Source organism: Nannobrachium achirus, assembly GCF_963921795.1.
Source record: "Nannobrachium achirus genome assembly, chromosome: 15".
Lineage (NCBI taxonomy): Eukaryota > Metazoa > Chordata > Actinopteri > Myctophiformes > Myctophidae > Nannobrachium > Nannobrachium achirus.
This window is the reverse complement of record NC_137822.1, coordinates 41,020,614-41,046,497: the sequence shown is the minus strand read 5'-3', so window position 1 is coordinate 41,046,497 and position 25,884 is coordinate 41,020,614. Positions and strand designations below refer to the sequence as shown.

At 43.3% G+C, this 25,884-nt stretch overlaps 1 protein-coding gene across 1 annotated transcript in view; it reads right to left on the bottom strand.

Annotated features, from left to right (window-relative positions):
* The window catches only part of LOC308299858 (tetratricopeptide repeat protein 28-like), a 119,381-nt gene that overhangs the window by 81,917 nt on the left and 11,580 nt on the right, over nucleotides 1-25,884 (bottom strand). The window contains exons 2-3 of the mRNA XM_080743641.1: nucleotides 22,373-22,591; nucleotides 20,300-20,515 (exon numbers count right to left, since the gene is read on the bottom strand). Of these exons, the coding sequence (XP_080599767.1) occupies nucleotides 20,300-20,515; nucleotides 22,373-22,591 (435 nt within the window). The remainder of the gene's footprint in view (nucleotides 1-20,299; nucleotides 20,516-22,372; nucleotides 22,592-25,884) is intronic.

Sequence of the window (25,884 nt, the reverse complement as noted above, 5' to 3'; positions counted from 1 at the left end):
AAACCAACATAAGTTTAAGTCTATAGAGGGTATCTGCACATTTCTTAAGTGACAATGTAAGGACTTTTAATACCTCTAAAATGACAAATTAAACATTGGCCAAAATTGTCAAATATTAGAGGCAGAAATTGTTGATCTACATGCTCACGTTGTGATCATGTAGATCTGCTATTTTCACAATAGAACCTTGTTATACAAAATGTAATGCCTCAACTCTTAGTGCTCGTCAGGGTGGGGGGTCCCCAGTTAAAATATGATTATTTTGGGGGGTCGCGGCCTGAAAAGGTTGAGAACCACTTCTTTACACCACTGCCCAGAAGGCCAGTCAGGCTCATTTACAGAACAAGCATGTCATTGTATAAAACGCTCCTTAGTTATTAGGGTCAATGATCAGGGTTATTGGGGGTCACACCAACCAGGCCTCCCTGCAGAGAACAGCTTATGTATTTCTCACGGCATAAGAATGAATGAACTGTGTGCTTTTTTCACTGAAGGCGGTCAAGATTCAAACAGGCTTTTATAAGGACTACTAAGCAGCAGCTCTGTGGTGATGAGCCATGCAGCGTTATTCTCCCACATGGCACTTGAGAAACAAACACACTTCCAACACACTTAAAGGAGTAGTTCACCCCCCAAAAATTAAGTTTTCTATCAATTACACAGCCAATGAAGCATTGAAATGTAGATGTTTCTGTTGCATCTCTTTTATATTTTCCAAAAGTAAACATTTTGTAACCCATTTTCCGCCAAGTGCCAATGGCCTAAAGCTGTAATCCTGGGCTCTGCTCTCCCTCTGCCAACCTGGGGAGAGCCCCGAACTGAGCTCATGCTTCCTTTAGTGCATGAGGAATGAGCAGGCCGCTTCTTATCACCTGACAGGGGGGAGCTTCCCCGGCTGGACGTATCGCGTGGAAGGAATACGTATTTCCAACCACTTCCTTTGCCCTCCATCAGGCGCCCCCCGGCTGGCCAGGGGGAGGCATTATAGAGACCAGGATTACTGCATGTTTTTGTGAGGGTATCTACCCTAGGAGATACGAGGAGAACATGCAAAATCCACACAGAAAGGCCCTTTCGCCCTTTCGACCAACAACACCAGAGAAAGACTAAATAACGCCAAAAAATATTGAAATAAGACATAACGCTTCCAGTAGGACTTGTTATCACTAATGCACCAAGGATCGAGCGGGTGCGTCACTTACGCTTTATCGTGTACTCATGATTAGAACTTGCGTCTCCCAGACTGAATGACGGGAACTAGGGCTGTCACAATTATTACATAATCGTCTAATCGTGATTATTTGACATAATCGTGATTATTTTTCATAATCGTCATAATCGTTTCCATGTCAAAAATAGTGGAAATAGCCGATCTACAAGCTCACAACGCGTCGCATCGCGACGCGTTGTGAGCTTGTAGATCGGCTATTTCCACTATCAATGTTCTTTTTTAAGTATAAAGTTGTCAAATATGTCAGTAATTTCTTTGTATATGTGTCATATCTACCATATGCAACTTCAAAGCCTAAAAGCCAAACAGAAATGTAATTATCAATGACAAAAACACAATTAAATCGCTAATCTTTGAATGACAATTAATGGTCATGTAAAATGTCATATCGTGACAGCCCTAACGGGAACATTTGTGGGAGTCAACAGTCTGGCCACGCGAGACTACTTCCCAGGCACCCCTGCACACAAGGCTAACATGACATCAAAGCCAGGCATGCATCTGATGATGCTACAAACGACCACCACAGTATCCTCTCACTGTTTGTTGGGAAAAGACAAATGTGTTCCTCAGGTGGAACAAGAGGGAATTTCATGACTGGCATTGTTATAATTATGCCAAATGTGTCAATGCAACTGGTTCAACTCTAGTAATGTTGTTAAAACTAATTAGCAACATACACTACGTGTGTCTGTTACTGGAGTAAGGCATGAATGTGTTTATTCAGAGCATGTAGGCTAAGTAAAGCTTATTACGTCACTCATTTAGAACTTTACAATAGGCTAATGATGTGGAGCGCAGCCTAAAGAATAAACATACAGTAAACATAGTAGCTATATAAAGTACAGTGGAGCGTAGCCTCAAAGTGGATTCCAGGGACTCTGTGGGTTCCTTTAGAGGGGTCTACATTGACCCATACTAGTCTGTAACTCTGACAGTGTACACATGGAACCAAATGAACCCTAGCGGGTTCATTTGGTTCCATTTGTACACTGTCAGAGTTAAGGGGAGACCTTGGAATTTGAAAGTTTGAGGAAACACTGGCCTAAAGAATAAACATACAGTAGTATAGCTATATAAAGTATACTGGAGCGTATAGCCTAAAGCATAAACAATCGTGCTAAAAGAAGCTTTAATTACCTTCTTCCGGGGCTGCCATTTCATCATATTTGTCACCCAAAAGTGTCCAGCATCATAACAGGAGTGTTGAGGGTACCATGCTGTTATAGAGTTCCTAGAGAGATCTATCTGCTGCTTAGTTCCTAGAGAGAGAGACAGCTGTCTGTCTCTCCTTCCTAGAGAGACAGACAGACAGACAGACAGACAGACAGACAGGTGTCTGTGTGCTGGTCAGTCACCGCTGCGCTCCAGTCCTGCTGGTGACTCTGTGTCCCCAGCTGACCATTCTTCTACTAACCTAAGTAGGCTATCTATCTAACTATACAGTCTGTTGTTGGTCTGTCTGAACACTGGGAGCAACAACGCCAACCCGCTTGGTACTTGATATGACACTGTGAGTGACTGAGTCTCTCTCTCCCTCTCTCTCCCCCTCTGTGTGTGTGTGTGTGTGTGTGTGTGTGTGTGCGTGCGTGCGTGCGTGCGTGCGTGCGTGTGTGTGTGTGTGTGTGTGTGTGTGTGTGTCTTTCTCTCACTGACTCTCTCTAGCTCTCTCATATATCAGACATTTAACTCAGAGTGCACAACAAATGTGACCAAATAAAATGGATGTGTAGCCTGCTATTGTCTTCACAGCAGCTCTCTCTCACTCACTCACTCACTCACTCACTCACTCACTCACTCACTCACTCACTCACTCACTCACTCACTCACTCACTCACTCACGCACGCACGCACGCACGCACGCACGCACGCACGCCTCACCTAACCCCTGTTCATTATGCACAACTCCACTGATCTCACTCAACCCAGATTCTGCTGTTTTCAGCATGCTACCGAGTGTAAAATAAGCCACTACGACACCATCACGGCCTGCCAAAAAATACATTTTAGTCAGCTGAATTAACTGTAGATTTAGTTGACTAAAATAATATGATATTTAGTCGACTAAAACTAGACTTTAATTATTTTTTATTGATTGATTGAATACTTAATTAGAAGTTTTCATAAGAAAGGGTACATGAGAGTACAGTTCACTGACTGATAATACTAATACTTTTAGTATGTCTACTAAAAGGATGAAGACCACAAGAAAGCTTCTGGGCTTGTTTACATTGTGGTTCTTCTTTTTTTTACTGAAATGTGACTAAAACTAAATGGAATTTTATTCAAAAGACTATGACTAAAACAAAATCGAAATTTGCAGTCTAAATCAACACTGCTCAGCCTCCTTCAAAATCCCCAATAAAAAAGCACCTGTCAGTGTCAGCAAACTAAGTGCTCAGAGTAACATGTTGTAATTCACAGAGATCACTGTAACAAGTCCATACTGCCCTCTAGTGGGCATGTAGGTTGTGTATCTACTGTGTTACATAATATCCTACAGCAGTTTACCAGGGCAGCAGTTCTCAATCCTTTCACGCAGTGGCCCCCCCAAAATAATCATATTTCAACTGGGGACCACCAAAAATTATAATATTTGAACTGGGGACCACCATGATATTTGAACTGGGGACCACCAAAAATTATAATATTTGAACTGGGGACCACCATAATATTTGAACTGGGGACCACCAAAAATTATCAAATTTGAACTGGGGACCACCATAATATTTAAACTGGGGACCACCAAAAATAATCATATTTGAACTGGGGACCACCAAAAATTATAATATTTGAACTGGGGACCACCATAATATTTGAACTGGGGACCACCAAAAATTATAATATTTGACAATTTGGCCGATGTTGTTGCCACAAGTTGTTATAGTATACAGTAGGTTGTTGATTACTTTTGATGCAGTAATGGTCTTCATGGGGGGGGGGGGGGGGGGGGGGGGGGGCGCACTTCTGACTTGGTCATTCTAAATCAATGATGGACAAAACTAGCCTGACACTTCAGTCCGCACATCACCACCCCCTGCTGGTGGGTGGTGTGTAGTGTGGACTGAAGCTGCACACATTTTAATCTATTTCGAACGCGCCCGAGGAGCGGGCGAATTGAATGGGCCAATCAGGGTTGTATGCTTGGGGCACGTGTGTGGCTGCTCCGGTCCCAGCCCCCTCCAAACAGAGCTCTTGAGCTCACGTGAGACTCGCTCGTGGACTCTGATTGGTGTCCTCTGCCCACGTGAGAGTCTAGTGGACTCTGATTGGTCCGTGAAAACTGTCATGGCGGAGTCAGACTCGACTCGTATTATTTTAATAAACTATGAAATAGTGCCGTTTCTTCACGTTTTAATACCATTTTGCACTAACGTAAACATGCAGACATATAATATGTTATGAGAAATAACGTATTTTTGCAATGTCACGCCAAGTCGCCGTCGCGTGTGTGTGTGTGTGTGTATGTGTGTGTGTGTGTGTGTGTGTGACGTCAATAGGCTTTAGCCCCCCCCCCCGCCGAAATAGAATGTCTGCCCTCAATTTCAGACTCTCATCCCGAAGTGAAACGTAGTGTGAGATGTCTGGCGCTCGCAGTCAGGCAAGGACAAAACAACCATCTTCACATTAATGGTCAAAAACCTCCTGACTCCACTTGAGCTGGATTTGGCTACAGTGATGGTAATAATATAAAGAGTAGAGTTGCTGCCTTAGAACACGGAGGGTTCCCAAAGATTACCCAGTTCGATCCCGGGCTCCCCCAGAGTTAGTGTCGAAGAAGAGTCCTTGAGCAAGACACTTACCTTTTCTCTCCGCTCTGTTTTTCATCATGGCTTCCTGCATTTCTTCTTTGAAAACAATGCTGTTGCAGCTGCGCAACAGCGCCCCTTTGGTGGCCGGGAGGTACTATTGCTCAATTCAAATGAGCAATAGTACCTCCCGGCCATCAAACTGGCGCTGTTGCGCATGCGCAAAAGAAGAAATGCAGGAAAAACAGAGCGGCACTCGGACATAGACTTGGTAAAAAGCATTTTTATTGAAAACAACGGACTATTACATTGTGAACAGTTTCCGCCAGAGTCGGTAAGCGATATGAGAACTCTGGCGTAGTCTTATATTTTTCATTAGTGCATGTGTCGAGCAACTAGATGAGATTTAGTGGAGCCTGCAGCGGTAGTGTATTCAAAGACGGTAAGACGCTCCGGTAGCCATAGACGTCAGCAAAGCAGAAGCAACTACCGGTGCGTCTTAATGTAAGGCTAACTGAACCCCTAGTTGCTCTGGTGAGCAGGTGAATGAATGTGTATGTGAATGGGTGAATGTAATGCACAATCTATGTAAAGCGCCTTGTATAAGGGCACTATATAAATGCACCATTTGTTTTTATTTTTTATCTGACAATGTATAACGTCACAATTGATAAGGCAGGAATGTTTGGACATGGCTGGGTTTCTGCCAGACAGAAATGCAGAGATAGCTTAGTGCACAATGCACATTTTTGCCAGGGGTGGGGGTGGGGGTGTGTGTGTACACCTGCTGGGTGAAGTACAACAATGTGCAAACACAGCAGCAAGATTTGTGAGCTGCTGTGACAGGAGAAGGATATCAAATGGAACACAACCACCTTAAAGACTACTGATCATGGTGTACACATCCTTGCACTGTCTGCATCGAGATATCTCCATACATGAACATTGTTTCACCCCTTTCAACTGTACATATTTCATTTTGATTGTATTATATTGATTGATCGTATTGTACCGTGTACACTTCTGCTTTGGCAATGAAAACGTATGTTTTCTCATGCCAATAAAGCCATTTGAATTGAATTGAATTGAAGAGTGTGTGTGTGTAGGGGGGGGGGGGTGTACAAATCCTCTCCTCACATGGTCTGCAGTACGTCCTGGATTAACCTTTGACCCCTGCATGGTTCCCCATGACACAACCACAGCTTTGGATTTAGCACAATTTAACACAGTTTATAGGATGGTAATGATCAGGACCTTACTTAGGTGAAAGTATCAATACTGCAATGTAGAAAATTAGAAATACTTTTTTAGGGCACGGCGGTCATGCCACACTTATATTCCACCCTAAATGGGCATTGGGCACGGTCATACCGAGGGATTCTATCAATTTACTTGAGTAAAAGTACAAAAGTAAAGTACTGATTATGCACAATGTCCAATTTCAAGTTTTCTAATGTATCAATATCTTTAGAAACATATCATCCACAAGCTCACAATGCGTTGCGATGCGATGGGCTCTTCTGGGGGGGGAACATTCACCAAAAAGAGCAGATCTGCGTCGTGACGCATTGTGACACGTTGTGGACTTGTAGATCTACTATTTTGATCCTAACGGGAGCCCCCGCGGGACACGCGCTCCATCTGAAGGCCGCTTTATAATGTGGGTCCAAAGTGCCAGGGACGAGTTATTGTTTTATATGATGTCATTGAAAAGAATCCAAAAATTATCGCCGATCCGTGGCCCAGTAGTGCAGAACAACCGATTCTCCATTCACTCCAGTGTTAACCCATTTTAGGCCTAGAATTATTGAATGCTTTAACTAGTGAAAAATAGCAGATATACAAGCTCACAGCGCGGCACCGAGTGCCGCGCTGCAAGCTTGTAGATCTGCTATTTTTGAAAAAGTCATGAAAATGTGTGCAAATCTTTGAATATATGTATTTTCAAAGCGAACGTTTGTAACTCAAATTTTGCTTCTGGGGGGTCCCTGGAACGAAATATTTTGAGATGGGGGTCCGTGGACAAATAAATATCATTTTGGGGGTCCTTGACATGTAAAAGTTTGAGAACCACTGACATAGTAGTCTCTCAAGAACAGACTAACTGATCTCCAGTTAAGTGAAAAGGACCTTTTCTTTGACGATGGCTGGCCAGATTGCTGACATATAGAAACATAGGTATTTCAAAAAATCTTAGAAGGATTCAAAAGTCACTTATAGAATCGGGTCAAAATTCTAATTTTCACGATTTTTCAAAAATAGCAGATCTACAAGCTCGCAGCGCGGCACTCGGTGCCGCGCTGTGAGCTTGTATATCTGCTATTTTTCAATAGTTAGAGCATAAAATAATGATACACAATAATGTGTACCCTGAATGGGTTAAGCCATGGAAGAAACAGCCCTATATTCTCGGACTCATTTACCTGTCAGTCCGCCAACCACACCCTATGATATCCATATACTAATTAGGGAGAGCAGTCAGTCAGTAGGTCACTCACAAAATGCATTATCTATTCACTCGCTTCAGCGACTGATCTCAAATTTAACATGGCATTGGCCATGTTAGCGTTTATTCACTCTACAGCTCTACAGCCTGTTGTCAGGGTTACGGTCCGTTCCTCCAGGCCATGGGATCTGTAGCCCCGGGCCCACTCTCTCTCTCTCTCTCTCTCTCTCTCTCTCTCTCTCTCTCTCTCTCTCTCTCTCTCTCTCTCTCCATGGGTCATGCATGCAACGGGTGATGTGTGTCTCATCTTCCAACGGGTATGGAAAAATTATGTGGAGCAAGCACATACATACTCATACTTCTATTCACCTAATTTTGCTGTTAAATTATTTGTATCCATCATAAATATACACTCCTCCATGGGCTGCTCCTTACATTATGATGCTCCCACATATTCTCACGCACGCACCAGTTACAGTTACTTTCCCCATAACCCACACTCTGCACATATTTTGGAGCACATATCTTCGAACGGGTAAGGTCTAGTTGTGCTAATTCAATAGAGTAACCAAGTCATGGCGTGACTCGCTCATCCCCCGGTTCCAATGAAGTAATTCTCTATGGAGAATAACACTGAGTCATCTTAAAATCGTGTCATATAAGCATCGCGGTGGCTCTGTGTGGTTTATGATAGTCAGTCACTCATATTTGATAAAGCCTGTTTCTAGCGAAAATGTAACGAATTGGGCGACAGTAACATTAGCATTTTCTCACCATCAGTTGATTCTTCATATCCACACGAGTCAAACCGCTGAGATAATTTGTTTATAATTGGAACACAGTTCTTATATGACGCGATATGAAAAAGGTCTATGGGAATTTAGAATGGGGGAAGAAAACCGCGAACCAGGTAGGATGTGTAAATGACGTCACACTTTACTACTCTATAGGGTGTAACTGGAGGCAAAGATGGCGCTGGGCAACTGGGATCGTAGCAGTCAGGGAGTTACTAGCGACTTTAAGCAAATGACGGCTACGGCAGATGACAGCGATCGATAGATAAAGCCATCACAGCCGTCTCTACAAAGGCAGGAGATCCTTTCCACGTAGCGTCTACAACGTCTGCTTTGTAGACACGTCACCATGGGAACCAAAGCGTTCAGTAAAAGGAACCCGTCGCGGACGGCTGTTTTCGTAACGATTTTGACCGCTACGGTGATTACGTCAGTTGGCCGTAGTCCCGCCTTGCGTTGCGGTTGTAGAAACGGGAAGCTTAAACTGCCTAATTATTCATGGGTTGCATTTGTAGTCCTACACCAGCCATTTTGAGGACCAACACAGGTGTTTGGATTAACGTATGCCAATCCTCAATATGGCCTGTTTAGGACTACAAATGCAACCCATGTATCGAGGGTCTCAGGGATGTCAAACATACGGCCCGCGGGCCGGATCCGGCCCGCGAGGTGATTCAATCCGGCCCCAGGCTTGTAGAGCATATATTTCTGAGCATTTAGAAAAAAAAAGTAAGTCTCTAGCCCATTCCTGTCAAGAGTTATGATTGTTTTAAGAACTGCAGGCTAGGTTTCTCCCACCAGGTGGCGGTGATTGAGTTGATTGATTGGAATGTTAAGTGATCAGCTCTCTCTCTCTCTCTCTCTCTGAAGATGACAGCGTTGCTAGGAATGGGGTGGGGGGTCTGGCTATGAATCTTACCTGAACGTACCTACAATATTCGAACTGTACTCAAAGATTACACATATTAGACATGGAAATTAATGTTGTTAAGAAAATAACTTATTTAAAAAATATAATAATAATAAAATGTAAAAGTTTTATTATTCAGATATTTTCTGAATATGCCATTATTGTTCATTACTTTTATTCTTTTTATTATAAAATACAATAAAAATAATAATTGTCCTGCATCAATAATATTTTTTTTTAGCCATTTACAAATTATAGCAGAGACTATCAGGAATGGAATTATTCTATTATCAAATGGTTTATTCTTATTGGCACTTCTTAACACTTGGGGAGCCAAACTCGTTCAGGGACGAGATTTGGCCACTAGATGTCACCCTGCCACAGGAAGTTATATCGTCGAGGGACGAGTCAACAAATAGTTAACTTTTCGAGACCGCAGCTTCCCTTTGCATGCCCTGAATCCATTACGTCACCCAGCCAGGGCAGGAAGCCCCCTGTCTCTCCCCACACGGAAGGATTTTACATGGCTTTAGATTCTACTTTGAAACATAAGAACGGCTTTTTCTCAGAATGAGGTAAAAACAGCCCCATGGAGGCAGAGAGCTGATTGTTTTCACGGCGACACTTTACCGCGAATTTACCGCGATTTTTTTACCGCGAGTTTCGCGAGCGTTTGTAAACAGATGGAGTACCTCCTCAATCTTCTCTGGACACGCACGTGCACACGCACGAAGCTTGCGGGGCTCATCAAAACATAACGTAAGTCAATGGTGGCACCAGCAACAGCTATAAATGTTATAAACCTTGGCCGCCCATGTGTTAAAGGAGTAGTTCACCCCCAAAATGCCATGGAGCCAATGTAGACTCAGTCCTAAAACAGAAATTTGATTACAATAAATGCATGCCTATTGATTCCGGATGGGGACCCAAATGCATTTGGGTCCCCATCCGGAATCAATGGGGGGAAGTGTACTATTATCACATTTTTGTCTTAGTAATGCGACAAATAAAATAAAAATATATTATTGAACTCGAGTCTCCATGGCGTGAGTAATCAAAGAAAAAAAATCCTTTTGGGGATGAACTACTCCTTTAAACAAATAGCATCTCTCGTACCTAACTGCAACTGTAATACCAATAATGAAAGTAGCTATTTTACTTAATAATGAACACAATTTGTAAAATGATATACTGCTATACTGCTAGCTACAGCAGTGGCTGAGACGACAGGAAGAAAAACAGAGCGAACATATGAGCGAGTGTGCATGCCATCCGATCCGCGACTGGTTCGGCCCTCATCAAGTCGCCTTTCATCCAATCCGGCCCTCACCCCAAAATGAGTTCGACACCCCTGGCTAAGAGGTTAAACTGCTACATTCCAAATGTTATCAAAGTATTCCGGCGGGAACCCTTCTGGGGGGCCAGGGCAGGTACCCATCCACCCTGAGAAACCCTGGAACCCTTCTGGGGGGCCAGGGCAGGTACCCATCCACCCTGAGAGACCCTGGAACCCTTCTGGGGGGCCAGGGCAGGTACCCATCCACCCTGAGAGACCCTGGAACCCTTCTGGGGGGCCAGGGCACAGTGTCTTTGAAACTACAGCCAGTAAGCCTGCAGACGGTAAACACACTCACACACAAAACACAAGCATCTGTGATGGGGAAGAAGAAATAAAAGCTGGAATGACTGAGTCAAACCAAACACTTTCACTGGACGGTGCATCTTTAGTTTCTTTTCTTTTGTTTCTCTGATGTTTCAAGGTTCATTTGAATCACAAAAGGAATAAAGATGTTTAAAAGTTGCGTGCGTGCGTGCGTGCGTGCGTGCGTGTGTGTGTCGCCTGAACCCACCGACAGAGGAGCGGGGCTCAGACACAACAAACGAAAACCATTTGGGCTCGTTCGGTATGCTGGCATTCATTCAGATGTCTTTTAGTTCTTACTTCTTACACACAAACACACATTCACTCACTGTGTGTGTGTGTGTGTGTGTGTGTGTGTGTGTGTGTGTGTGTGTGTGTGTGTGTGTGTGTGTGTGTGTGTGTGTGTGTGTGTGTGAGAGCCTGTTGTGCCAACAGAAAGGCCATCAGAGCAGCAGTGGGACGCAGACTAAAGCGAGAGAGAGAGAGAGAGAGAGAGAGAGAGAGAGAGAGAGAGAGAGAGAGAGAGAGAGAGAGTGGTGAAAGGAAGAGCTCATGCAGAAGTAAGTAAGTGAGAACTCTTTTCTGATTGGTGGTTCATTAGTCTTGACCCCGCCTTTGACCCTCACTACTGTGACACTGCCAGAGCTGTCAATCACACATACGCAGTCGCACACATGCGCGCGCGCGCATGCACATAGAAGCATTCAACAAATTCATGCCCACGCCCACAGACACACCTGCTGGCAAACTCCCTCACACGCAAACACTAGCACACACCCACACACACACACACACACACACACACACACACACACACACACACACACACACACACACACACACACACACACACACACACACACACACACACACACACACACACACACACACACACACACACACACACACACACACACACACACACACACACACACAGGAATGTTGCAGTTATTGTGTTTACAGGCGAAATGCACTCCAAGGTCAGCTTTTGACAAACAAAGTTACACGCGCACACGCACACACGCACACACACACACACACACACACACACACACACACACACACACACACACACACACACACACACACACACACACACACACACACACACACACACACACACTTCCGTCCATTCTGTTCCCCTCACAGAGGAAGCAGAGCTTATGGTCCAGCCCTGCAGTCCAGACACAGCCAGAGGTGGACTGGACTGTCTGAGGTCTCCCCCAGCTACTGAAAACAGCAGATCTACAAGCTCAGAATGTGTCACAAGAGCTTGTAGATTTGGTGTAGGCATAAGAAAGTCATAATAATAATAATCCAAGTGTTTGTGGGCATGTCCAAGAATAAAGGAGTTTTGGGAAGAGGTTAGAAAGGAGCTACAACGGATACTACTTATTAACATTGAGCTAGATCAAAAACTCTTCTTATTAGGCCTTTACCCGATCGGCCATAGGATAAAAAACAACGAGATGGATCTTGGGTTCCTACAAGCCAAAAGGGTTATCGCCCTTTCATGGAAAAAGACAGGGAAACCCAGCATCGCTCAGTGGTTTAAGGAACTGTCTTTGTGCCTTCCATTAGAAAGAATCGCATACAGTACACTCTCAAAAACAAACAAGAGCTGTTTGAGAAAATATGGGGGAACTTTATTCAGTATATAAAGGGCAATGATCTTTCTTACTTAATGGAGGAATCGGAAGTGGGTAATTGCACTCTCTGCAGACACTTGTTCGGCCTTGTGGCTTGGGACTCTGTGGGTATTAATGGTATATGTGCTCATTTCAGTAATTATTTAATATCTTTATGTCGTGTTAGTGTCATGTAATATTTTTGTTTGTTTTTATTTTGTGTAAGTTGATGTTTTTTTGTTTTTCGTATGTGGTGTCATTCAAGTTATTTTATTGCAGTTTGTATTTTCATTTTCATTGTCATGTATTTGCATTTGTTATTATGTGTCTCTTTAAAAAAAGAAAGAAAAAGAAAATAAACATATTGTTTAAAAAATAATCCAAGTACAGACTGCATGGTCAACTCAACCGTGTACTGATTTGCATGATTTTTGGGTAAAATCTTCAAGGAATAATTGGGAAAAAAAAATGTTTTACATAAGTCGGCCTCCTAAAGGCAGATATGAAAAATGCAGGGCAAAGTTTTTCCTTGGCCTCTAGGGAGTGCACATATAGATGTGGGCCAACGGCGCCAAAGATTAGCTGGTAACAGACAGACGGATGGACGCACGCACACACGGATGGACGGACGGACGGACGGACGGACGGACAGACAGGGGCAAAAACATACTCTCCCTCATGCCTTCGGGCTGGTGGAGACCATCTACAAACTCACAACGCGTCGCTGTGAGCTTGTACATCTGCTACTTTCAGAGCGCAACACAGCAACATTTTAGCACTACTGGATCTCTCCACTATTCCCTCCCTAACCTTTTAGTCCAATAATGAAATTGTTAATAATTATGTTTAGTTAGTTTTAGTCATCATAGCTTTAGTTTTCATTTGGTTTTCATCAGTGAAAAAAAGTAGTCGACGAACAGTGGAATAGATCAACACTGGTGAGTGTTGATCTGTGATTATGTTGGGGAGAGCCGTTTCTGGGCCCATGGGGGCCCTAAGCATGATTCTGCTATGGGGCCTTCCTGCGAAAAAATAATAGGCCTAATATTTGTTATCGTTTTTTTATCCATTTTATAATGGAAATATATATATATATATATATATATATATATATATATATATATATATATATAAATATATATATAAATGAATAAATAAAAAACGAAAGGAAACGTATTTTTGCTATGTTTGATTTGTTCTTTTCTTATTTAAATACAAAATGAAAACTTCCCTATAGGGGTGCTGGAACACCTGCAGCACCCCTAGTTCCCACGCTGTGGCAGAGTCCTGCACAGTGGCTCCGGCCATCACATTCACTTTCACTTTCAGCGGTGGATGCGCGGAAGCAAAGAAAGTCACCACAGTTTGATTTGATCATTGCTTAGTCAATTATGAAGGGATTTAAAAAAAAAAGTCTCCATATTGCTTGGGAAGTCTACTTCGCAGAGAAACCGTGGCCTTTGCGATTCGCTAACCGCGAGATTTCACATCGCGATTTCGGTTTGAAAACGATTAACAATGCAGCACTAGTTCTTTTCTGCTGAGGAGGGGGCGGTGGGGGCCTTTTTGGTCGGCGGGGCCTTACGTAGTCTGCGTAGTCTGCGTATACGGCCCGCCGGCGCTGATGTTGGGGGAATAGAAGGGAGCTGCCAGCCTGCAGTACTTGTTATGTGGGTATGTACCTATAAAAGTCAACTATAAAGTTCTCTGGCTCTGATCCTAAGCCTAGCACTGGAGCCTGTTCTGCTAGCACTGATAAAATACAGCTCACACACACACACACACACACACACACACACACACACACACACACACACACACACACACACACACACACACACACACACACACACACACACACACACACACACACACACACACACACACACACACACACACACACACACACACACACGTGTATGTAATAAACTACACAGATAACACATAAACTACACTAAGTGGAATTGGCTTACATACATACAGTATACTGTGTGTACGTGAGTCTTTAATGGCATATTAGGTTGCCTAGTTTTTTGCCTCCGCCGGCAGACAGACAGACAGACAGACATCACCGGGGACCCCCCACCCTGACAAACACTTGGAATTAGAGGTCTGCGCGGGACTGATTTTTTAATCCCGCTCCTGCCCGCTCCCGCTTGTTTTCTGACCACTCCTGCCCGCGCCCGCAATGATTTCATTTTTGACCGACCGCAGACAATTCCTATCCGCCGCGGGAGCCCGCAACATACAAATTATGCGCGTGACAGCGCGTCCAACAGCCTCCCTCCCAAGAATGCACATTGAAATCCAAAACCATTACCAAACAAAAAAGTGTGCGTGATTAGAGGAGCATATTTGTGACGGACTGACGGTGGCGTGAGAACAAAATATGAGAGAAAAAGAGAGGAAGAGAGAGAGAGAGAGAGAGAGAGAGAGGGAGAGGGCGAGCGACGAAGCCACAGAGGGAGATAGCGAGAGGCGAGAGAGAGAACTTTACAGAGAGAAAGAGACTCCAGTCCATGTACTGTATGTGCGTGCGTTGTCCTCAGCAGGGGGAATTGCGTTATTGCGTATCCATTGAGATCCAAAACCATCAGGACTAGTGTGCACGGCAGCGTGAGAGAGGAGCATTTTTGAGGGGTTGTTAACAGAGGTAAAGTGTTTATATTGCGATGGGACATAGGCGATGGGACTATATTATAATAAATAGTTGTTTATTTAGGTTAAATAGTGAGTGACAATGCCGCCGCAACTATCCGCGCACCGGTTAGTGACTGTGAGAACAAACGAGAGAGGGAGGGAGGGGGAGATAGAGCCAGAGAGAGAGAAAGAGAAAGTCCACGTGCTGTAGGTGCATGCTGTCCTCAGGCTCAGCTGGGGAGAGAAATTACGGGAGAGTGCGGGATTTCGCGGCGCCCGCCGAGTTTATTTTGACCGCATGTCCCCACCCGCGGGGATTAAAATACAGCCCGTGCCGCAATACATGGCGACGGGTCCTGCAGGTCCTGCGGGAGTGCGCTCCCGCTGCAGGCCTCTACTTGGAATTGTAGGAGTTGAGGCATTACATTCAGTTTGACTCTTGTTCCACAGATGAATATTGTGAAAATAGCCGATCTACAAGCTCACAACGACAGGAGTGTTACCGTGTACCGCACGGTAAGATTAAGTAGCAGTAAATAAATAGAAACAAACAAATGGATTATAATACTTTAACGCGCAGAATCCAAAACAAGCCAGTCCAGCAGCTGTCAACACATAATCGCATCATATCATATAACAGCAGATTTGTACATTTGTTTGTTTTATAGGGGAGGGCGGGGTCTGTTGTGACCTTTTTTACATTTTACTCTATTACTAAACAAATACTTGCTCAATTGAGACAAAAAAGCAAAGTTAATAACTTTGAGATGTCTGTAAACTATTGGTGGTGTTTATTTGATTCAATCTCAAACCTATAAGCCACAATTTATCTTCAAAAAGAATATGTGCACCGGAACAATGGACACCGTTGGCGGGGTCCATTGTGACCCTGTATGGGCCAATTGTTCTGCTCATTCTAAATTAAATAAAACAGTTATGTTAACCATTTATTATATTTTTTAACTCATAGTATGTGTCAGAGACATGTTTTCTTTAACTTGTGTTTTACTCTTAATCTTAACCATGAAGTCAGGTAGGCCATTGTTGCAACTTCCAGGCAAAACTCATTTCCTCTTACCATCTTCACTGTGCAGTCGTCTCACCATTCATAAGAAGTAGGCCTATACTTGCAAAAAGCCTAATTATCTGTCTAATTTTCTTAGAATGATTTAATAAATAGTTAAGAGATTTGAAATGTCTCATGAGACACTGCATGTAGCCTAATAAGCATAGTATAATTCATCATATCATAGGCCTATAGACTAACTAGTGGCAGTAAAGTGTTTTGCAGGCATTAGACACAAATTAAAATGAGAAAAGACAAATTCCACCAAAAACTCTGCCCAGCTGATGAGAGAAGTCTCTTTAGCCTCTATGCTAATCATTTAGCATTAGCAGCAGCTTGTTACCATAACAGGTGGGGTCGGTTGTATACCTTTGCAGGGGCTGCACAACGGACCCCTTTTGACTAAATTCACTGTAAGACCTAAAATAACATATTGCTTTTTGATACCGAGGGTTAAAACTTACATGACATAAAAGAGGACAGACAGATGATTAAAATGAGGTATATTGTGACTGTTTGACGACTGAATTCAAAGTGCTAGACGAAAATTAGCCGACAAGCTGTTGGTGAAAAGACCTGCTTGCTTGAGAGCTGGTCCCAAAATGAAGTGAAATCAGCTTGGCACACGTTTGCAATCGTCATGAACCGGAAGGGGCTGTCCAAAGATATCAGAAAACTGATTGGCAGTATTTTATATGATATATTATTGGTTTAAATGAAGAATATCAACTGGCCCCACTGCACAACGGGCCCCACCCTCCCCTATGATTCGCAACTTTGTTACGATTACGTTGATCAATAATTTGCCATTGTGTAACTTTCCCAACGCTAAGCTGTGTGTTCAACAACACATCCATGCAAGCTTGCAGTTTAAGTGCAGATTACAACTTGGGAAAAGGGGTGGAAAAAGTCACCCTCCAACCGAGTTCTGGGTACAAGGAATCTGTTGCTGGTTCATGGTCACCGTCACATTATCGTGGTATTCCTATTCTTGCTATTATGTAATTGCAAATGATTGTGTGTGAGCAGGCGAAATATCATTGACAGCCATGACATCTGACTGAAGCTTGCCACGGCAAACTGCCAGGTTAGCAACGGTTGCTAAGCTAGCATTGGACAACCGCTTTTGGGGGTCAATTACGCACCCCATGAAGTCTTGAACTCATGGAGGTTTTCTTGTTTTCGTCGCATTCCTAAGCCAACAATGTTGATGACAGGCGAGTAGGAGACTCAAAGAGTCTTCTACGGAGTCTCCTATTGACCGATGACCTGGTCATCAAATTATTGCCTCAGGAATGTAAGACAAAAACAAAAGAAAAAATCACCATAAATTCAAGGCTTCAAGAGGCGAATCATTTATGGAAAATAAGTAATTCTTTGGGGTGAACTACTCCTTTAAATCTTAAGGGGGGGGGGGGGGACATGGTGGTGCAGTCAATAGTGCTGTCGCCTCACAGCTAGAAGGTCCTGCATTCGATTCCCACTGGGGGGCGCTGTGGCCGCGTTCTCTCCTCCGCGTCATCAGTGCCCACACCCTAGGTGGGGTTGGCAAAATGGACTTTATGTGTGGAGTTTGCATGTTCTCCCTGTGTCTCCTAGGGTAGATACCCTCACAAAAACATGCAGTAATCCTGGTCTCTATACTGCCTCCCCCTGGAGGAACTGGTTGGAATAACGTGTTCCTTCCACGAACTACATCCAACTGGGGAAGCTCCCCCCCTGTCAGGTGATAAGAAGCGGCCTGCTCACTCCTCATGCACTGAAGGAAGCATGAGCTCAGTTCGGGGGCTTTCCCCAGGCGCGGCAGAGGGAGAGCAGAGCCCAGGATTACATCTTAGGCAATTGGCACCGGTTGAAAAATGGTTTACAAAATCGTGGGATAAAAAAGAAAGAAAAAAAACTACTCCTTTAAAACTATAATAAAAAATGAAATAAAAAACGTGAAAAAATCGTTTTCATTGTGATACCATACCACTATATAAGAACTTGCTGTATGCTGCATTAGTTTCATGGATTGATCATTGAAATAAACGTGAGAATGCACACAGCCCACCCATAAACCGATGACCCCTTTTCATGCTGTATGTGCCACAAAGCACTTTGAATCGCCTATTACTATGTTACACAAATAAACTTGTCAGAAATATCATGTGTTTTCCCGTTAGTCGTCGATTAATTCCACAAAAAAAACCTCCAAGCCCACAAACAATGATATCTGATTCTGATAAATGTCTGGGAAAACATGGTATATTGTCCCTGCCGAACAAACGCTTTCAATGAAACAAACTATTATAATACGGAACAATGCACGCACAAGGTTCTGTGTTTGGTGTGTTAACAATGACTGAAGGATGCTAAATGGACCGTGGTGGAGTCTCAATGTGGAGGCTTATATCAGCCACCCATTTAGAAAGGGTACACATTATTGTGTATCATTATTTTATGCTTTAACTATTGAAAAATAGCAGATATACAAGCTCACAGCGCGGCACCGAGTGCTGCGCTGCGAGCTTGTAGATCTGCTATTTTTGAAAGATCGAGAAAATTTGAATTTTGACCCGATTCTATAAGTGTCTTTTGAATCCTTCTATGGTTTTTTGAAAAACCCTATGTTTCTATGTCAGCAATCTGGCCAGCCATCGTCAAAGAAAAGATCTTTTCACTTAACTGGGGCTCAGTTAGTTCTTGAGAGACTACTATGTCAGTGGTGCTCAAACCTTTTCATGTGAAGGACCCACAAAATGATATGTATTTGGCCACAAACCCCCATCTCAAAATAATTAGCTCCAGGGACCCCCCCAGAAGCAAAATTTGAGTTACAAACGTTCGCTTTGTATATTCAAAGATTTGCACACATTTTCACGACTTTTTCAAAAAATAGCAGATCTACGAGCTTGTATATCTGCTATTTTTCACTGGTTAAAGCATTCAATAATTCTAGGCCTAAATGGGTTAAATCATCAGTAACAAACCGAGCTTTAACACAAAGCGTTTTATGGGACCTCTCTCATTTGGAGTGGAAATAACAGACTTGGTATCCTCAGCAGCGCAGAGACACTTTCTGCACAGGCTGCCAACAACAACTGCATCACATATAGTTTAACGGAGGCTGGTGGTGCCGGTAGCCCAGTGGTCAGGACAAGCACCACATGTTACACACCGACACTTTGGAATGCCCTCGCTCCTGAAAGTAAGCCATTTACCATGAGAGGGAGTGGGTTGTTGGCTGATTTACCACTGTTTCAGGGTTGTGGAACAAGGCGAAGCCGTGTGCCAAACAACCCTGAAACAGTGGTAAATCAGCCAACAACCCACGACCCTCGAATGGTAAATTGCTTTTCTACCACTTCTACCATATAAATGAAAGCAAACACAGTTGTAACTTGTAACTTGGAAATGTTACAACTGCAACACAAAAGTTAGCACTGTTTTAAGCCAATCAGAATCCAGTATCTGAACATAACCCTAACCCTGAACAAAAAGTGGTAGAACCCTGTGTTTACATAGGCAGTTTTGATGTTTCTTTTGATGTATGTTTTGTATCTATTATTGTGTTTATTGATTTATTTCTTGTGTTGTATTTTCTCTTCTGCTATAAGCAGTCTGTCATGCCTACTGTACATTATACGGTGTATGTGTCACGTTTTGAGAAGATGTCTTCCTGTTAAGCACTTTGTGACTTTGCTCTTAAAAAGTGCTAAACAAATAAACCAGGGGTCTTCAACGTTTTCAGGCCAAGGACCCCTTAGTTGAGAGAGAGATGAAGCAGGGACCCCCACAACCTTGTCATAGATTCCATATGGTTTCATTGTTTGACAGCACAATCATCAGTGTATTTTGGATTCATGTCAATTCGTGTTTTCGTATATTTAACCACTTGAACTGTCGATACTTCTCCCCTCTACACCAAACCTCTTTGCCGAAAATAGCCGATCTACAAGCTCACTGTGAGCTTGTAGAATTGCTATTTTTGGCTAAAGTTCTCAGAATCTGGTTAAGAATCTGGCCAAAAATGAGATTTTATTGTTATTTCTTTCTATCACACAAAGATTTGGAGGACCCCCTGTAGTAACTCTGAGGACCCCTTAGGGCAGGGGTCACGGCAGACCCCCTCGTTGAAGACCCCTTGAAATAAACAGCACAAAGAAGATCTACAAGCTCACAACGTTTGAAGAAGAGCTGCTCTCTCTCACCTTGGGCCACTTGGGGTTGAAGAGGCGGGCCTTGAGCGCGTCGTCCAGGGCGGTGGCGTGCTGGCCCAGGCGGAGGTGGGCCGCAGAGCGGTTGCTGTACAGGATGCAGTTCTGCGGGTCGGCCGCCAGCGCCTCGCTGTAGAGGCGCACGGCCAGGGCGTACTCCCCCTGCTGGCACGCCTGGTTGCTGCGACGCACGCACTCCAGGAACTCCGCCTTGGGAGTAGGGATGGAGTTTGTTAATTTTTATCGATAATGAACACCTTATCGATCCTGCTTATTGAGCCGGGCTTTTATCGAGCCGGCTATAGACCCTATTCACGGTCCGCCCACGCACGCGCACTCAGCAAATTTCTCAGCAACTTCCTGGTGCTGACGTCAGCTTTGAAGGGTAAACTAACACAGAAATCGCTGGACTTAAAAAGCCAACAAATCATTATTTCGAACGGTAAAGTAAATTATAACGCTTTGTGCCTTTTACCATCTTGTGTTCTTGATCATGCTAGCTGTATTTTATACTTCACTATTCAGAAATTGCATTACATTTGCGATTTCTGTGTTAACTCTATGGGCTTTTAGTAGTGTTTCCCCTTCAACTGTGACGTCAGCACCAGGAAGTTGCGTAACGTAAATTCGGTCAATTGAGCGTTTTCTAATATTTTGTGGACAGACGCGAGATGACAAATTCTGAACAGAACTGGTATCTTTTTTTTTTATTGGCCAGTTGTTGTGACTGTGAGTTTGTGGCTGACCACCATCTATGAAGATGACAATTGACTAAAGTAACACATATTATCATTAAAACAATCATTCATTAGCGTGCAAGTGTTAAATGGCTTTATATTAGGAATAGTACTGTACTAATTTCTTGATGATTGTTTAACCCATTTAGGCCTAGAATTATTGAATGCTTTAACCAGTGATAAATAGCAGATATACAAGCTCACAGCGCGTCACCGAGTGCCGCGCTGCGAGCTTGTAGATCTGCTATTTTTGAAAAAGCCGTGAAAATGTGTGCAAATCTTTAAATATATGTATTTTCAAAGCGAACGTTTGTAACTCAAATTTTGCTTCTGGGTGGTCCCTGGAACTAAATATTTTGAGATGCGGGTCCGTGGCCAAATAAATATCATTTTGGGGGTCCTTCACATGAAAAGGTTTGAGAACCACTGACATAGTAGTCTCTCAAGAACAGACTAACTGAGCTCCAGTTAAGTGAAAAGGACCTTTTCTTTGACGATGGCTGGCCAGATTGCTGACATAGAAACATAGGTTTTTTCAAAAAATCTTCAAGAAGGATTCAAAAGACACTTATAGAATCTGGTCAAAACTCTAATTTTCATGATTTTTCAAAAATAGCAGATCTACAAGCTCGCAGCGCAGCACCGAGTGCCGCGCTACGAGCTTGTATATCTGCTATTTTTCAATAGTTAAAGCATAAAATAACGATACACAATAATGTGTACCCGTTCTAAATGGGTCAAACATTACATTATGGGCCGCTATGCTAAGCCTAAAGCTTATTGATACCGGGTACTCAATAAATCTGTTATTGGGTTATCGAGCTACCCTTGTTTCGAGCTCCATCTAGGGGTGGGCGATATGGAAAAATACAATATCAAGATATTTTCCCAAGCTGTATCACGATACACGGTTTTATCACGATTCTTTTTTCAAGTTGGTTTTTAATGGATATTTTTCAAGTTACTTGACAAAAACTAGACTCTCTGGGTTCCTTTTGGGAGGTCTAAATTTAACTTTACAAGTATGTAACTCTGACAAATGAAACCAAATGGACCCTAACGGGTCCATTTGGTTTCATTTGTATACTGTCAGAGTTAAGAGGAGACCTTGACATTACATTTTGAGAACTACTGATTTAGACCAAAATGCAGGTTTAAATTGAATCCTGCAATGAATCTCTGTATTAACGATTAAACAGGATTTTTTACAAGGCTCCCTCAATTGTATCACGATATATACGATACCTCTGAAAAGGCATATCGTGGAGACATTGTATCGTCTCAATGATAATTATCACCATATATCGCCCACCCCTAGCTCCGTCCCTACCTTGGAGAGGCCCGCTGCCGTAGGGCCACAGGAGCCATGGAGGCCCCCCGCGGGGCCGGAGTGGCCGTGGAGGTCCGGGCCTCCCCCGGGCTGCAGGGCTGTCTTCTTCACAGACTGGACCACATCGGAGCCCGCTAACGCTGAGGAGGAGGAGGAGGAGGAGGAAGAGGGAGGGTTGGTGGTCCTGCTGCTGGTCGAGCGAGCACCAAACAGAGAGAACTGAACAGGACATCAGAGAGGAACAGCAGACAGTAAGGAGAGGACACAGGGAACAGTAGGGAGAAGACATTAGATCAGGGGTGGGCAACCTTTATGATAGCGATGGCCGCTATATTTCTACACTCAATACAGAGGGCCACATTACATATCGTCACTGTCTGGCCAAAACCTCTTAACTCCATTTTTGAGGTTTTAGATTTTTTTTGGCATAAATCAGGGCTATTGAACACCCTTAACATCTGAGTGTTGGTTAAAATAATATTGAACCAATGGAAAGTAATAAAAGGTGCTTGGGACAAAACCTCCTAACTCCACACGTTCTGCCAAACCAGCTAACTCTACCTGATTGGCACTCTCTTTTTTTCAAAATATGTGCTATTGAACACCCTTTACGTCTGTGTGTTGGTTAAAATAATATTGAAACAATGAAAAGTAGTAAAAAGCCCTTCGGTCAAAACCTCCTAACTCTACTTGAGCTCATTTTTCCAAAAATGAACATTTTGGAGTTAGGTGGTTTTTCGGCCCGACAGCAGAGATATACTGTCCGACAGAAACCTTTTATGGATTTAACCTTTTTTGTAAATGAATGCCCCTCCGTCAGTCTATGTCACACAAAAGCACCAAAAACTGCCGATCTACAAGCTCAAAGCGCATCAATCGGCTATTTTTTAATTGGAATCCTGAATAGTTTTTTTTATTTTTTTATTTCAAATGCATTTAGTTATGTTAACTTCACTAACTTAAATACAAATACATTGGACATTTAAAAAAAGAAAAGAAAAGAAAAGTCATTAAGCTACTAGAGTGAAGTAATCAAAGCGGATCATGTTTGCATGTTTGGAATTGTAACAGCAGAAATCAATACTATATCAGTATTCTGATATTCAAGGAGTAGTTCACCCCCAAAATTACTTTTTTTCTGTTGATTACTCACACCAAGGAGACAAGAGTTCAATAATATTTTTTGTTTTTTGTTGCAGTCTCCTAGGACAAAAATTTGATTGCAAGAAATGTACCCCCATTGATTCCGGATGGGGACCCAAATCTATTCGGGTCCCCATCCGGAATCAATGGGGGTACATAAATCAAATTGCGGGACGCATTAAGTGAAGGTGGGGGCCGCCAGTTGCCCTTGTATGTATTAGAGCAACAGGGACAGTAGGGAGAGGACATTAGAGAGGGAGGAGTAGAGGACAACAAGGAGAATGGGGTGGGATATTTATTAGATGTCCTACATGTCCTATGTGTCAGTCTTATCTATAGTAGTTTAAACATTCATCAGGGCATGGTCACAACGCACTAATGTTCTACCTATGAGAGTGGATTCTGACCAGTGCATTTCAATGGGAATGGAATGGTTTGATGGTCTTGCGCAGTTTTCGGCGTGCCGCACAGACCTTTGCGTTTATACTTCTTGAGTCTTGGGACATTTTGCCTTCCACTCACCGGAAATGGTGAGTGGAAGGCAAAATGTCCCAAGACTCAAGAAGTGACATGGTGCTCTCAATCGAGCAAAGGGTTGTGGCTGTTGTTGTTGGCGGGGCTGCCAAAGACAAAGCCATCGCCAGACTACAGCAGAGCCATCTACGGGGAGGGAGGGACTTAGAAGCCAGGGATGGATGCAGAGGTGCGTCAGTGTTTGCCTGGCAATGTCAAGACTGTAAGGCCATGTGGGTTATGGTGGCGGAGGGTCCTGAAAGTGAGTGACAGGTGTGAGTTACTGGATTTGGGACAGAAGGCGCTGCGTTTTTCAGAATCTGCTGCCTGCAAAATACAGTCAGCCACACACAAAAAGAGTTTATCAGCTGGAGCCATACTTTGGTGTGATCGTGCCCTAACTCTGCAATCCATAACTAAAAAGGAGTAGTTCCGTCACGCCTGTGGCCTCTGTCCCCAACGTGTGGCCCCCTTCCTTCCTTCCTTCCTTCCTTCCCTGGCAGCTTTGCCCTGTTGTGACTTTGCCCTGCTCCTAATTTACCCTCGACCAATCCTCTCTCCACGGGACATAGAAGAGTCCACTTGCCCTGAGTTCTGTCACCTGTGAGTCTGGTTGGGTGTAGGGCTGTCACGATTATGATATTTTTACGTGACGATTAATTGTCACTAACTCAAACAATTGCAATTAACGATTTAATTGTGTTTTTGTCGTTGACAATTACATTTCTGTTTGGCTTTTAGGCTTTGAAGTTGCACATGGCAATCATGTCACATGACTTAAATATACAGAGAAATTACTGACATATTTGACAATTTTATAGAACATTGATAGTGGAAATAGCCAATCTACATTATTTGCCTCTGAGATGTAGAAGTAAAAAAGAAAAAAGAAAAACTAACTTTGACTTATGCCCTTTGCTCCAATAGGGTGCATAGGCCGTTGACGAATGTTGTTCCTTTCACTTGTTTTTTGGCGAGATTTTCCCAGTCGAGCCCACTCTCTGACATTTATGCCTCGACACTTCTAATAACTAAACTACAAATACCTCAAAATTGTATTTAAGTACAGTACTTGAGCAAATGTACTTAGTTACTTTACACCACTGCAGACATGAATTCAATTTGCTACTTACTAATGATCATGGCTGTAAGAGCGCTCAGTCAGTGTGCTGTGGGAACCTTCTACTGCCAACCCTACAGAGAGCCATCTCCATTCAGGCCTCCTCTCCTCTTCCCAGTGTGTTTCAAGTGCAGTCCAAGCCCCATGCCATGGAATGCCAGCCCTGCTCCAACAGCATCTCGCTGTTGGAGGGTGGAAACCTTGTATCTCCAAGTTTCAAATGTGTACGTTCTTTCGCAAAGTAAAGCCCTGCTTCATCATACAAGGCTGTCGCACAAATAGATCCACAAGCAGATCTGTGTGCTTGTAGTTCGGCTGTTGCCAAATCATTTTTGAAATCTGATAAATGCAAAACGAACGGTTTTGGACAAACAAGGTTTTCACCCGACAATGACGATTTGCAAGGCAGGTTTTGTTCAACCACTTTAAACCTTTTTTTTTGTTGACCGGCCAGAGTGTACCCCCAGGGGTCTATAATAGACCCCCCCCCCCCTCTTTTATTCCCTGTCTAGACGAAAAAAACAGACGATCTACAAGCACACACAACGTGTCACAAGCTTGTCGAACTGCTATGTCTGCAGAATGTTTTACCCCGCATTGTGAGCTTGTAGATCTTCTATGACATTTTACTTGTAAGGGCACGGTCACTGCACACTTTATTCTACCTATTTCAATGGGAATGCAGCGTTTTTATTTTATTTTTGCAGAAATCCGCAAATGGCAGCAAACCGCTCCA